General features: G+C 47.9%; 1 protein-coding gene across 1 annotated transcript; it reads left to right on the top strand.

Moving 5' to 3' along the window:
* The first annotated feature begins 659 nt into the window (after positions 1–659).
* On the top strand, positions 660–13,054 carry LOC140722089 (zinc-binding protein A33-like). Its single transcript, XM_073036884.1, has 6 exons — positions 660–1,070; positions 1,149–1,244; positions 2,115–2,348; positions 3,376–3,398; positions 3,495–3,613; positions 12,435–13,054. Exons 1-6 carry the CDS (start codon positions 660–662, stop codon positions 12,965–12,967), a joined length of 1,416 nt encoding a protein of 471 aa, XP_072892985.1. The 3' UTR covers positions 12,968–13,054.
* Positions 13,055–14,350: the final 1,296 nt, after the last annotated feature.

Genomic DNA, 14,350 nt, shown 5'->3' on the forward strand with positions numbered 1-14,350 from the left:
TCAACTGTGGGATTGAGTTCAAGAGCCGTGGGGTAATGTTACAGGTATATAAGACCTTGGTCAGACCCCACTTGGAGTACTGTGTTCAGTTCTGGTCACCTCACTACAGGAAGATTGTGGATACTATAGAGAGAGTGCAGAGGAGATTTACAAAGATGTTGCCTGGATTGGAGGGCGTACCTTATGAGACAAGTTGAGTAAACTGGCATTGAAGTGACGGAGGATGAGAGGAGACGTGATAGAGATGTATAAGATGATGTGAGGCATTGATTGTGTGGATGGCCAGAGGCTTTTTCCCAGGGCTGAAATGGCTAACATGAGGGGGCATAGTTTTAAGGTGCTTGGAAGGAGGTACAAGGGGAGGTCAGAGGTAAATTTTTCAAAGAGTGGTGGGTGCATTGAATGCAAAGTGAAGGTGGTAGAACCGGGTACAATAAAGGCTTTTTAGAGACTCTTATTTATTTATATTCAGACCTCTTTAATGTGTTTCTCATCCCACCCTGACGTGGAAATTGCCGCGATTCCTGCCCAGAGAACACTTGGAGCAACGTTGTTCATTCCCGAGACTGCAGCGCGCCTAGTGGACATTCCCGGTACTGCCGGGTTCAGCAGCTCTCGAAAGTGAGAGGATTCTGAACCAGGAAGTACCGGGAGTTAACATGGCTTCGAAAGGACAGGTCGAGAGTTTAATCGAGGAGGTAATTTGTCCCATCTGCCTGGATTTCTTCACCGATCCGGTGTCACTGGAGTGTGGTCACTACTTCTGCCGCTCCTGCATCACACGGTGTTGGGAAAGGGAGGAGAGAAACTCCTGCCCGGAATGCAGAGAGGAGTTTGCAGACCGCACCCTCAAGGGCAATCGGGTTTTAGCAAATCTGTCTGAGAAAGCTCGGAAACTAAACCTGAATCCGAAAGGGAAGGAAAGTAAACTTCACTGCGAGGAACATGAGGAAGAACTGAAGCTGTTTTGTGAGACGGACAGGAAACTGATCTGCCTGATCTGTGCGACTGCGCGGGATCACAAGTCTCACAACTTCATGCCGGTTAAAGAAGCCGTTAAAATTTACCAGGTAAAACTAACCCGCTTTCGATCGTCTGTTTATGTTGTCTTTTTGTTTTGTCTAATCCATTAACTCTTTAATTCCCAGGATCGGGTTAAATCTTCCTTGGACTCTCTCACAAAAAGGAAATCAGACTTTCAGGAAATGGAGCAGCAACAGAAAGAGAAGATTTCTGGATTTCGGGTGAGGCTTCCTGAGCAGAATTTACAATCTTGTTGTGTAGTTTTGTTCCCTTTAATGCAGAATAGCAGAGTATCGCAGCTCCAGTGCCCTGGGTTCGATCCTAACCTCTGGTGCTGTCTGCGTGGAGTTTGCACGTTCTCTCTGTAACCAGTACCTTCTTTTAGCCGACAATCAACTCAATGTGGTATTTACAGACACTGTAGTTGTAAACTGATGTAAACCAGACGGATGTTTTGACTGTTCAGGATTGAACAGTAAATTGGCAACTGTAATTAACCCTGTGAAGGGGTATTGTATGTGAATCAGGTGGGAGTTAATGGGTCAGTGAGGAAGACTGGGTTTGAGGGAAATGTGATCGAATATCTGGGAACCACTCACTTGCTGCCTGTTATGCCACTGGAGTTTGGGGAAGGTCCTCCATCTCCGGCAGTGTTCATGTCTTCATTCAACATGTCAGTAGCTACTTCTCGGTTTTCACTACTGTCAGTCATGCAGGTCCTGAGTGGAGACTCGGGAATAACATGGCACTCAGATGTAGAAAGACTCTTCATTGTTTCCGTAACAGTTTTGTTTCACCAGTCAGTATTGTTAGCCCTGAGCTGAACCCATGAACCTGGAGGACCAGTGGACCACTCTTACTCTGGCCTCTACCCTTTGACCTGTTGGCATGGGTGACCCTACCAAGGGTCAAAGCATAAAGCCCACATTCCAGCCAACAGAGTTCTTTGGGTCATTGAGGCACACAAGCCTCCAAACCCAACCGCAAGGTTGTGGTCCTCTTGGATGATAATGGGCTGGACAGACCCTTCCATATCATAAGGAAATACATCAGGGCCACATAATAAACCAGCCTCTCCTTTCATTCAACAGGAACAGTCACAAAGCATTCAGTCCCACATCACATCCCAGTTTGATGAACTGCGCCGGATTATCACCGAGAAAGAGCAGCGTGCACTCCGAGATCTCAGGGAAGAAGAGGAGAGGATTCTAAATCAAATGGAGAAAAATCTTCAGGAGATTCAAGCGAATTTAAATGCCATCTACAAGGAAATATCAAAGTTACAGGAACAGATGGATCAACAAGACAATATCATATTCCTCATGGTGAGAGATTTCAGTTTGGTTCTGTAAAAGTACATAGGCACAAAATGATGTATTTTAACTCAGTGTGGGATTTACAGATACTGGAGTTGTAAACTGATTGAAACCAGACGGATGTTTTGACTGTTCAGGGTTGTTGTCTCCAAACCGGCCTCTCACAACATCTGTACATCGCTGGACAGTCTGCATCCTTCTCGGGAATGTTTACTCTGATCGTAGCACTGAGCCAGTGATCACTTCTGTGATTCCCACGTATAATATCCCCTGAGACTCAGAGTAACATCCCACTGAAGTCACAGACTGTGAGTGTGTCTGGTGCAGTGGGTGTGAGGGTCTCTCTGTTGATCAGTGGGAACTGAGGTTGAATTCCAGAATGTGACCTACACATCGGATTTACCATCTATATCTGGTTTGTATCAGGTTCATTGTTTTGGAGAATTTTGCACTGTCTTTTGTTTTTCAGAAATATTTTTCATCAGATTATATCCCATTTTCATCAGAGACAGGACTTTCAGTCCATTCTCTCCTATCAGTTTCCCTGGTGCACAAGCCTCCTCCCACCTACTCACCACACCCAGTAACAGTGTCCCCAACTCCATGGTCCCTCATGTGTTTATCCAGCTTCCCCATTACATTCAATCTCTGCTGTTCCACTTCAGCCACTCCTGTAGCAGTGAGTTCCACATTCTCTTCACTACATTTCTTGTGGGATTTATTAACAACCAACTGATGTTTTATCTTTGACTTATTGTCTCCACACAAGCAGAAATATTTTCGATCAAATACATTCAGAATCTTAAAACCTGTCCAGTCTCTCCTGTAAGTTCCTTCTCTCTGTTATCGTATAATTCTCATAAATATTCCTTGTACTTTCTCCCATGGTTCAATGTCCCTCTTTCTCTGTTCGTGTTAGTGGGAATGAGTTCAGTGGGAATTTTCAGCAGTTTTTAATAACTTGTCTCAGATTCCTGCTGTTCGGATGCCGATGGTCAGTCTCAGTCAATTGAGATCTGTGTTTGATTTATTTCAGGAGGAAGCTCGTCGGAAGAGGAGGTAGGACATGGTCTTCACTGAAACTCTGTATGGATTTGTAAAATAGTTCAAATATCACTGATGGTCAGTTTATAACCATCTGTATAATATTTACAGGATTAGTGATGATACCCACACATTGTCAGTGACAGATGGTGCCCTATTGGTTGAAAAATTCGATCACCCCTATTTGCTCGACATAGCATCGGAAGAAGTGATTGGCGGCATTAAACACGGTAAGACATAAGATTCATTTGTGCTTGTTTATGAGACACTACTAAGTCATAATTAGATGCCAAATATGGCTTGTCAATGACCTTCTGAAAATCCAAGTACACGACATCAACTGGTTCTCCTTTGTTTACCTGGCTTGTTATTTCTTCAAAGAATTCCAACTGATTTGTCAGGCAAGATTTTCCCTTGAGGAAACCATGGGCTATTTTATCATGTGCCTCCAAGTTCCCTGACAACTCCTCCTTAATAATCAACTTCACCATCTTCCCAGCCACTGAGGTCAGACTAACTGGCCTAGAGTTTCCTTTATTCCCTCTCTCTTCTTGAACAGTGGAGTGACATTTTCAAATTTCCAGTCTTCCAGAACCATTGAAGAATCTAGTGATTTTTGAAGGATCGTTACAAATGCCTCCATGATCTCTTCAGCCACCTCTTTCTGAACTCTGGCATGTACACTGTCTAGTCCAGGTGACAGCTACCTAAAGATCTTTCCGTTTCCCAAGAACCTGTTCTCTAGTAATGCTAACTTCACGCCCAGCACATCGCCTGGCACTTGGAACTTCCACCATACTGCTAGTGCCTTCCACAGTGAAGACTGATGCAAAATACGTCTTCAGTTCATCCACCCTTTCATTGTCCCCCATTACTACCTGTCCAGCATTGTTTTCCAGCAGTCCGATATCCACTCTCGCCTCTCTCTAATCCGGAGATTAGGACCTCCTGGGTACTAATTTCTGGATTGCTGCCTGTGCCACGTGCCAGTGAGGGTAGAAACACGATGATCTGGCAGGTAAATGTGTGGCTGAGAAGCTGGTGCAGGGGGGGCAGGCTTCAGGTTCTTGGATCATTGGGATCCCCCTGGGGGAGGTATGACCTGATCAGAAGTGATGGGTTGCACCTGAACCCAAGGGGGACCAATATTCTTGCGGGCAGGTTTGTTAGAGCTATTGGGGAGGGTTTAAACTAATTTTGTAGGAGGGTGGGAACTGGAGTGAAGGGACTCAGGATAGGACGGATGGTAAAAATGGTAATGATAGCCTGCAGTCAGACTGTCAGGAAGGGCAGGCAGGTGATGGAACTCAGTTGCAGCCAACAGGCTGAGTATCAAAACTTTAGGGATGCAGAATCAGAAAGGACAGCAAATACGGTACTCAAGCTGTTGTATCTAAATGCACGTAGTATAAGAAATAAAGTGGATGATCTTGTTGCACGATTACCGATTGCCAGGTATGATGTTGTGGCCGTCACTGAATTGTGGCTGAAGGATGGTTGTAGTTGGGAGCTGAATGTCCAGGGTTACACATTATATCGGAGTGATAGGAAGATAGGCAGAGGGGGTGGTGTGGCTCTACTGGTAGATAATGGCATCAAATCAGTAGAAGGATGTGACATAGGATCGGAAGATGTTGAATACTTGTGGGTTGAGTTCAGAAACGGCAAGGTTAAAAAGACCTTGATGGCAGTTATACACAGGCCTCCAACAGAGCTGGGCGGTGGACCACAGATTACAACAGGAAATAGAAAAGCTGTGTCAAAAGGGCAATGTTCTGGTAGTCATGGGAGATTTTAACATGCAGGTTGATTGGGAAAATCAGGTTGATAATGGATCTCAAGAGTGAGTCTGTTGAATCCCTAAGAGATGGCATTTAAAGCAGTTTGTCATTGAGCCTACTAGGGGATCAGCTATACTGGATTGGCTGTTACGTAATGAACCACAGGCGATTAGGGAGCTGAAGGTAAAAAACCCTGAGGAACCAGTGATCACAGTATGATTGAGTTTAACTTGAAATTTGATAGAGAGAAAGTAAAGTAGCAGTCGCCAACCCGTCGATCACAATCGACTGGTTGATCTTTGAGACTTTCCCAGTAGATCCCAAAAAAAATTCAAAAATAAATACACAAATACTGTTGAAAGATTGATTCCGGGTTGCGGGGTTTTGTTCCGTTCATTCTGCCCAGTGTGCGTGTGTGTAGCTCCCCCGCATTACACAGTGTAATTCAACACGTACAAACACACTGGATGGACTCAGCAGGTCGGGCAGAGTCCGTTGAAATGAACAGTCAACCTGCTGACTGCTGAGTTCATCCAGCTTGTTTGTACGTGTTGATGTGACCACAGCATCTGCAGTGTACTTTGTGTTTACACAGTGTAATTCAGAGGTCCCCAACCACCGGGCCGCGAGGAAACGATATGAGTCAGCTGCACCTTTCCTCACTCCCTGTCTTGCCCACTGTTGAACTTGAACCCACGCGAGGTCATCAGTCGTCTAAACGCAGTGATACCGTCGCGCCAGGAATCACTGGTTCGCCTCACGCAGCCGGCGAGAAGTGCCGTTGGTACTGGCCTGGAGCGCGGAGAGGTGGGCGCCGCCTCTAAACCTGTTCACCACACCGAATGTTCGTGGGGAACCCGGTGCTAAAATATTCGCAGACGATCTAATTCGGGCTCAGGGTTCCGTAAGTAGCAGAGCAGCTACCGCGCTGCGATCTGTTGATACAAACTTTTGTCGGCCGATAGATCCTACAAGGTGGGTGGGCACCCTGTCACTCTCCCCGCTCTGTCGCTTTCTTCGGACTGGAACCGGCACGGGGACCTCCGGCCCTGACCTTGACCTCTCACCCCACCCACGACCAGCCACATTTGGCCAGGGTGTCTGGCGGAGGGCGTGCGGGCGGAGGCTGCAGTTTGGGCCTGGAGGCTGTCTAATGAGGCAGTGAAATCCTCAAAACTGCTTCGGTACCTTGATTCCAAGCACCCCGCACTTAAAGACAAACCCGCTGAGTTTTTTGAGCGGAGAAAACGTGAGCAAGTGGGACAAAAGTAAATGCCGAGAGCCGCAAAAACTAAATTGTGCAATAGACTGGACATAAGGAACCTGCTTCGAGTATCGCTGTATTCTGGTCGTGTTTAATCCCCCCCCCCCCCCCCCCACCCCCGCCGGCGGCCGGTCGGCAAGAATATTGTCAATATTAAACCGGTCCGCGGTGCAAAAAAGGGTGTGTACCCCTGGTGTTTATACATTATTTCTACTTCCGGGTTGCAGGGTTTTAATTCCGGTCTTTCCTGCCCCAGTGTGCATGTGTGTAACTAATCAATCTGGGGGTCGATGTCTTCTTTGACTGTGGCCGAGGTAGGGTATCTTGGGCTTAAAAAGGTTGGTGACCACTAAAGTAAAGGCTGATGTAGCAGTATTTCAGTGGAGTAAGGGAAATTACAGTGGTATGAGAGAGGAGTTGGCCAAAGTAGATTGGAAAGAGCTGCTGGCAGGGATGTCAGCAGAGCAGCAATGGTGTGTGTTTCTGGGGAAATGAGGAAGCTGCAGGATGTGAGTATGTTTTCATTTCTTCCAAAAACGAAGAACTACACAAATTGTAAAATAGTACAACCATGACTGACAAGGGATGTCAAAACTATTGTAAAAGCAAAAGAAAGGACATACAACAAAGCAAAAATTTGTGGGATGATAGTGGATTGGGAAGTTTTTAAAAACCTAAACAGAGCAACTAAAACAATCATTGGAAAGGAAAAGATGAAATGTGAAAGCAAGCTAGCAAATAATATCAAAGTGGATGGTAAAAGTTTTTTCACGTATGTTAAAAATAAAAGAGAAATGAGAGTGGATATAAGACCGCCAGAAAATGAGGCAGGAAAATTAATAACAGGGGACAAGGAGATGGCGGATGAACTAAATGACTATTTTGAATCAGTCTTCACTGTGGAAGACACTAACAGTATGCCTGATGTAGTGTGTGAAGGAAGAGAAGTGGGTGCAGTTACTATTACAAGAGAGAAGGTGCTCAAAAAGCTGAAAGACCTAAAGGTACATAAGTCACCTGGACCACAGGAACTGCACCCTAGGGTTCTGAAAGATGTAGCATTAGAGATTATGGTGGCATTAGAAATGACCTTTCAAAAATGATTGGAGTCTGGCATGGTGTCAGGGGACTGGAAAATTCTTGAAGAAAGGAGGAAGGCAGCAGAAAGGAAATTATAGACCAGTTAGCCTGACCTCAGTGGTTGAGAAGAAGTTTGAGTCAATTGTTAAGGATGAGGTGATGGAGCACATGGTGACACAGGACGTCGTGATACAAGACAAGATGGTATAAAATTAGCATGGTTTCCTTCAGGGAAAATCCTGCCTGACAAACCTGTTGGAATTCTTTGAGCAGATTACAAGTAGGATAGATAAAGGGGATGTAGTGGATGTTGTATATTTGGAGATTCAGAAGGCCTTTGATAAGGTGCCACACATGAGGCTGCTTCCCAAGTTAAGAGCCCGTGGTATTATAGGGAAGTTGCTGACATGGTTAGACATTGGTCCCTCCCAACTAATCAATGCACACCTAAATTATTGGTCACCTTAATTGGATTATTGCGCCCAGCCCCATGATTTAAAAGGTGAGACTTGCCCTTAGCTCGCCCTCTCTTACAGGCAACCACATTGGAGGTAAGTGCATTGATTTATGCTTGGTAAGGTCTATCGTTTGTCCTGATAAGGGAGCCACAACTATCCAAGGTCAAGGGGGATAGCTGTTGTAGTGCCTTTCCCTTGTTCTTTGTTTGTGTAACCGTACCCTGTCCCCACACCGCTTCCTGTGTATTGTAGTTGCTTGTGTTGACCCGACTTGCCCTTGTAAATAAATTCCTTAGTATTAAAACTGTGTGTGTCCAGGCCTCTACTGTTGAGACTCAAAGAACCAGTTATTTTCCGTCACAACAGCATATAAAACACTTAAGAACCAATATTTCAGCGCCGGGTTCGATACAGTGACAGACCACTCCCAAGTGTGCTCTTCACCGTGCCGGTTTGATGTGGAGGATCAAAAACCCAAAACCCAATAATTAAACCACTGCGTTGCTTAGTAATCATTGTAGCTTTCATCGGGGCAGAGCCTTTCTCACTTTATCCTTTAAAATTGTTCCGATCGTTGACCGACTGCAGCCTAACGCTTTACAATGACCGATGGCATTTCACCACTTTCTGGGTAAACATGCCCACCTGCAAGGTCATTTCCGAGTAAGAGATCAACATTGTCTATCGGTAGTTCAGATCGCACCCCTATTGTGACTGGTCCAGATACCAAGTCGCATTTCAGAATTATCTTATGCAAAGGCACGGTCTCAGTCCCCTTTCCAATACCTTTGATAATATTCACCACCATATCACCATATAACAATTACAGCACGGAAACAGGCCTTCTCGGCCCTTCTAGTCCGTGCTGAACACTTACTCTCAACGCCCCCGACTCTCAAATCTCCATCTCAGCACCGAACTCCAAAACACTCTTTCATATCAGTGACTGAAAAGCTCCAGTATCGCTCCAGATTCTCACTGGAACCGGAGTTGATCCCTCCTTCACAGACACAAACCCATTTGAAATAAATCTCTCAAATCCCTCTTGAACTCGGTCAGACCCGTCCTTCTTCAGCGGTGTTTCAACCGTCTGAACGCAGGCATTTGGGGTTCTCTCTCTCTCTGTCCTGTTTTCCCTTTTCATAGCAAAACAATTGGATGCCGCATGACCAGGCTTCCCACAAAAGTAACACTTGAAACTGGGAAATTTTTCTTTTGACTGCTTCCCTTCCTCCTGACTTTTATCACTTGTCCCCGGTTTACTCTCTGGTTTAGCCGGTGGGTTATCTGTGTTATCCCTGCTACTCCTTTGGTAGCTCTTGCTCGGGAAAAACTTTACCTTGTGGGTTAAAGGATACTCGTCTGCTAACTTAGCAGACCCTGACAGGATCTCAGCCTCTCTCTCATTCAGGTACGTCCTTATCTTGTCAGCGACCCGGGTTCATGTCCCGTTACTGCCTGTCAGGAGTTTGTACGTTCTCCCATGACCACGTGGGTTTCTTCCAGGTGCTCTAGTTGCACAGTCCAAACCTGTACTGGTTGGCAGGTTAATTGGTCATTGTAACTTGTCCCATGGTCAGGCTGGGATTAAATCAGGGGTTGCTGGGTGGTGGGGGTCATTGTAACTTGTCCCATGGTCAGGCTCGGATTAAATCAGGGGTTGCTGGGTGGTGGGGGTCATTGAAACTTGTCCCATGGTCAGGCTCGGATTAAATCAGGGGTTGCTGGGTGGTGGGGGTCATTGTAACTTGTCCCATGGTCAGGCTCCGATTAAATCAGGGGTTGCTGGGTGGTGGGGGTCATTGTAACTTGTCCCATGGTCAGGCTCGGATTAAATCAGGGGTTGCTGGGTGGTGGGGGTCATTGTAACTTGTCCCATGGTCAGGCTCGGATTAAATCAGGGATTGTTGGGTGGTGATGGATGTCATTGTAACTTGTTCCATGGTCAGGCTCGGATTAAATTGGGTTGCTGGGTGGTGGGGGTCAAAGGGTCGGAAGGGCCTATTCCGTACTGTATCTCAATAAATAAATTACAGCTGATGAAAGTGCAGTAGACATCGTCTCCATGGAGTTTAGCGAGGGATTGGACAAGGTAGCAGAGAGTTAGATCACATGGGATACGGTACGATCTGGAATAGGATACAGAGTTGTCTGGGTGGAGTCCTGTGACCAGTGGTTGTTCTGCAGGGATCGGTGCTGGGTCCACTGTTTTTCATCATTCATATGAATGATTTGGAGAGAATGTAGGTGAAGTGTTTAGTAGGTTTGTGAAGGACTCTAAATTTGGTGGTTTCATGGACAGTGAAGAGGTTATTTATTTATTTAGAGACAGTGTGAAACAGGCCGTCCCAGACCAACGACCCGCTCCACCCAGCACCCCAACTATTTAAAACCAGCCTAATCACGGGGGAAAGTACAATGACCATTTAACCTACAAACCGTTATGTCTTTGTACAAGCGTTACAGAGTGATAGAAACTAACAACACAGGCCCTTCAGTCCATCTGGTCTATACTGAAGCATTTAAACTACCTGCTCCCATCGACCTGCACCGAGACCATGGTCCTCCAACTCCGACCATCCATGTACCGTCCAAACTTCACTTAAATGTTTAAATCGAGCTTGCTTGCACCACTTGGGCTGGCAGCTCGTTCCACACTCTCACAACCCTCTGAATGAAGCAGTTTCCCCTCATGTTCCCCTTAAACTTTTCATCTTTCACCTTTAACCCATGACCTCTGGTTGTAATCCCACACACCCTCTGTGGAAAAAGCCTGCTTGCATTTACCCTATCTATACCCCTCATAATTTTGTATACCTCTATCAAATCTCCCCTCAGTCTTCTATGTTACAGGAATAAAGTCCTAAACTATTCAATCTTTCCTCATGACTCAGGTCCTCCAGTCCCAGCTACATCCCTGGAAATTTTCTCTGTACTCTTGCAAACTTATTTACATCCTTCCTGTAGGTAGGTGACCAAAACTGTACACAATATCCCAAATTAGGCGGCCCCAGGTCTCAGACAACTTCAACGTAACATCCATCTACCTGTAACACCACTTTCGGTGTATTCTGGACCTGTGTTCCCAGATCTGCTGTAGAACAGAGTCCTCAGTGCCCGACCATTCACTGTGAAAGACCGACACTGGGGTCCTACCGAAGAGCAACAGCTCACACTTGTCTGCATTAAATTCCAGCTGACACTTTTCAGCCCATTTTCCCAGCTGCTCCAGATCCCACTGCAAGTAATGATGGTCTTCCTCGCTGTCCACTCCTCCCCAATCTGAGGGATGAATCGGGAGCACCCGGAGGAAATGCACGAGGTCCCGGGGAGAAAGTACAAACTCCTTACAGATGGTGTTGGAATTGAACTCTGAACTCTGCAATGCCCCAAGGTGCAACAGTATTGTGTTATCCACTACATAACCCTCTTGCTCATGGTTTATCCAAGATTACAATGAGATCTTGATTAATTGGGTCTCTGGGCCATTGGATGGAATTTGATTTTAATTCAGAGAGATGAGGGTGTTGCATTTTGGAAGGTAAACCAGGACAGGATTTACACATCAATCGGGGGCCCTGGAGAGTGTTGTGGAACACAGAGACCAGTAGGTGATTGCCTTCATCAGACAGAATACTGAGTACAGGAACTAGGACGTCACGTTATGAGTGTACAAGACATTGGGAAGGCCACATTTGGAGCAGAGTAACATACAAACTGCTGGAGGAACTCAGCAGGTCAGGCAGCATCTATGGATATGAATAAACAGTTGATGATTTGGGCCAAGGTTTTGTGTGTGTTGCTTTGGATTTCCAGCATCTACAGACTTTCTTGTCTTTATGATTTTGATCACCCTGTACAGTTCTGGTTATCTTTCTACAGGAAGGATGTCATTAAACTGAGAGGGTATAAAACAGATTTACAAGGATGTTACTGGGACTGGAGAGTTTGGGTTATAAGGAGAGGCTGAATATTCTGGGTCTCTCTAATACCCGGTTCCACTGCTATCTCCCGTCTTTCTTTCCAATCGAGGAAAGGTCTCGGCTTGAAACAGCGACTGTACATCTCCCTTATCACACGCTGCTAGACCCACTGAGATCCTCCAGAATTTTGTGTTTGTTGATCGAGGAAAATCCGCTCTCCATGTCGAGGAAAAACCTCGGGACGATGCCGGTTGTCCATCCGCTGTGTTTGGGTAAAACCCCGGGAAAGGGTCCTGTCGCCCACCCGATCCCGGGGCTGCGCTGCCCGAGTCTCCCCCCGATCCCGGGGCCACGCTGCCCGAGTCTCCCCCCGATCCCGGGGCCACGCTGCCCGAGTGTCCCCCCGATCCCCGGGGCCGCGCTGCCCGAGTCTCCCCCCGATCCCCGGGGCCGCGCTGCCCGAGTCTCCCCCCCGATCCCGGGGCCGCGCTGCCCGAGTCTCCCCCGATCCCGGGGACTCTCTAATTCTCTGCTTCTCCCCCCAGTCTCTGTCACCCTGGATGTGGAAACGGCGAATCCGGAGCTCGAGGTGTCTGAGGATCGGAAGAGTGTGAGATGGACCGGGACCCGGAGGAATCTCCCTGACACCGGGAAGAGGTTCACAGACCGGGCTTGTGTGCTGGGATCGGAGGGATTCACATCGGGGAGACATTACTGGGAGGTGGAGGTGACGGGGAATCGGGGCTGGGGTCTGGGAGTCGCCGCAGAGTCTGTGGAGAGGAAGGGAGATGTCGAACTGAGTCCGGAGACCGGATTCTGGAGAATCGCGCGGGGTGATGACACGATGTGGGTTCTCACCTCCCCTGAGTCCCGTCTCCCTGCCCGTCCCATCCCCGGGAGGGTGGGAGTTTATCTCAGTTACGAGTCCGGGACAGTTTCATTTTACAACGCGGAGACCAAGTCCCATCTCCACACCTTCACTGGGAATAAATTCACGGAGAAACTTTATCCTTTCTTCGGGCCTTGGGATAAAAACCAGTGGCTGAGAATCTGCTCCGGTTCCGCTCCGGGTCTGTAAACGGGTTGGGTCCCGGGACCGGCGTCAGGAGTCAGTCAGTGTAAATATAAATGTGCGGAGAGTGAAATAAACACGATGTGAAAATTATCGATCCATTAATTTTAACTCGTTCACCGCATCCGTCAACGGAACAGAAACACTGCGGATTCAGCAGCAGCCGCGGGCGGCGGGTCCTGAGCTCCCCGGCTCCCCCGGGTGCTAAACTCCACCGGGACTGACAGGGTAACTGGGACAAGTGGTGGTGGTGCTGACTGGGAGAGGGAGGTCAGGGTGAATCTTGGTAACACGGGACATATAGTGGTGGTAACACACAAAGCGCCGGGGTCTCCCACCGTGTCAGGCAACATCTATGGAGGGAAATGGGCAGGTGAGGGGTGGATCCAGGTGAGGGGTAATACCTGAGGGAGGGGTGATAGATGAGGGACGGGTGGAAATGTGTCAGAAATTGGGAGGTGAGAGCTGTCAGTGACAAAGGGCTGAAGATTTTGGAATCTGACAGGAGGGGAAAGTGACCCCGGAGTAAAGGGAGGGAGGTGGGGAGGAGTGTGTGGGAGATGGGCAGATGGAGAGGGTCAGGAGGAGAGTGGGTGATCGGCAGATGGAGAGGGTGGGGATGAGTGTGAGGGTGATGGGCAGATGGAGAGGGTCAGGAGGAGAGTGGGTGATCGGCAGATGGAGAGGGTGGGGAGGAGTGTGGGGGATGGGTAGATGGAGAGGTGGGGAGGAGTGTGAGGGTGATGAGCAGATGGAGAGGGTGGGGAGGAGGGTGTGGGTGATTGGCAGATGGAGAGGGTGGGGAGGAATGTGTGGGTGATGGGCAGATGGAGAGGTGGGGAGGAGTGTGAGGGTGATGAGCAGATGGAGAGGGTGGGGAGGAGTGTGGGGGATGGGTAGATGGAGAGGGTGGGGAAGGAGTGTGTGGGTGATGGGTAGATGGAGAGGTGGGGAGGAGTGTGAGGGTGATGAGCAGATGGAGAGGGTGGGGAGGAGTGTGTGGGTGATGGGCAGATGGAGAGGGTGGGGAGGAGTGTGTGGGTGATGGGCAGATGGAGAGGGTGGGGGGGAGTGTGTGGGTGATGGACAGATGGAGAGGGTGGGGAAGGAGGGGAAAGAGAGAGGGTGATGGGGCTGGTGGAGCAGGAGGAGAGAGACAATTAAACAGGAAAAGTGACAGGGAACAACTTCCAGAAGTTTGAAAGTTCGATGTTGATGCTGCCAGGTTGCCAATCACCCTGACGGAAAATGGGGAGCTGTTCCTCTAATTTACGAGGCAAATAGAGTCCGGATCTCTACTTTGAATCAGATATTCAGTTTTGGACCCAGTTTATATGCAGGAAATGCTGGAAATACACAGTAGGTTGGTCAGGATCTGTGGAGAGAGGA

The sequence above is a fragment of the Hemitrygon akajei genome, chromosome 2 (assembly GCF_048418815.1).
Source record: "Hemitrygon akajei chromosome 2, sHemAka1.3, whole genome shotgun sequence".
Classification (NCBI taxonomy): Eukaryota; Metazoa; Chordata; class Chondrichthyes; order Myliobatiformes; family Dasyatidae; genus Hemitrygon; species Hemitrygon akajei.

Coding starts and splice junctions, on each gene's coding strand:
- LOC140722089 (XM_073036884.1), top strand. CDS start 660: ATGGCTTCGAAAGGACAGGTCGAGAGTTTAATCGAGGAGGTAATTTGT. Junction 1,071..1,148: donor AAGCCGTTAAAATTTACCAG/GTAAAACTAACC, acceptor TTTAATTCCCAG/GATCGGGTTAAATCTTCCTT. Junction 1,245..2,114: donor AGAAGATTTCTGGATTTCGG/GTGAGGCTTCCT, acceptor TTCATTCAACAG/GAACAGTCACAAAGCATTCA.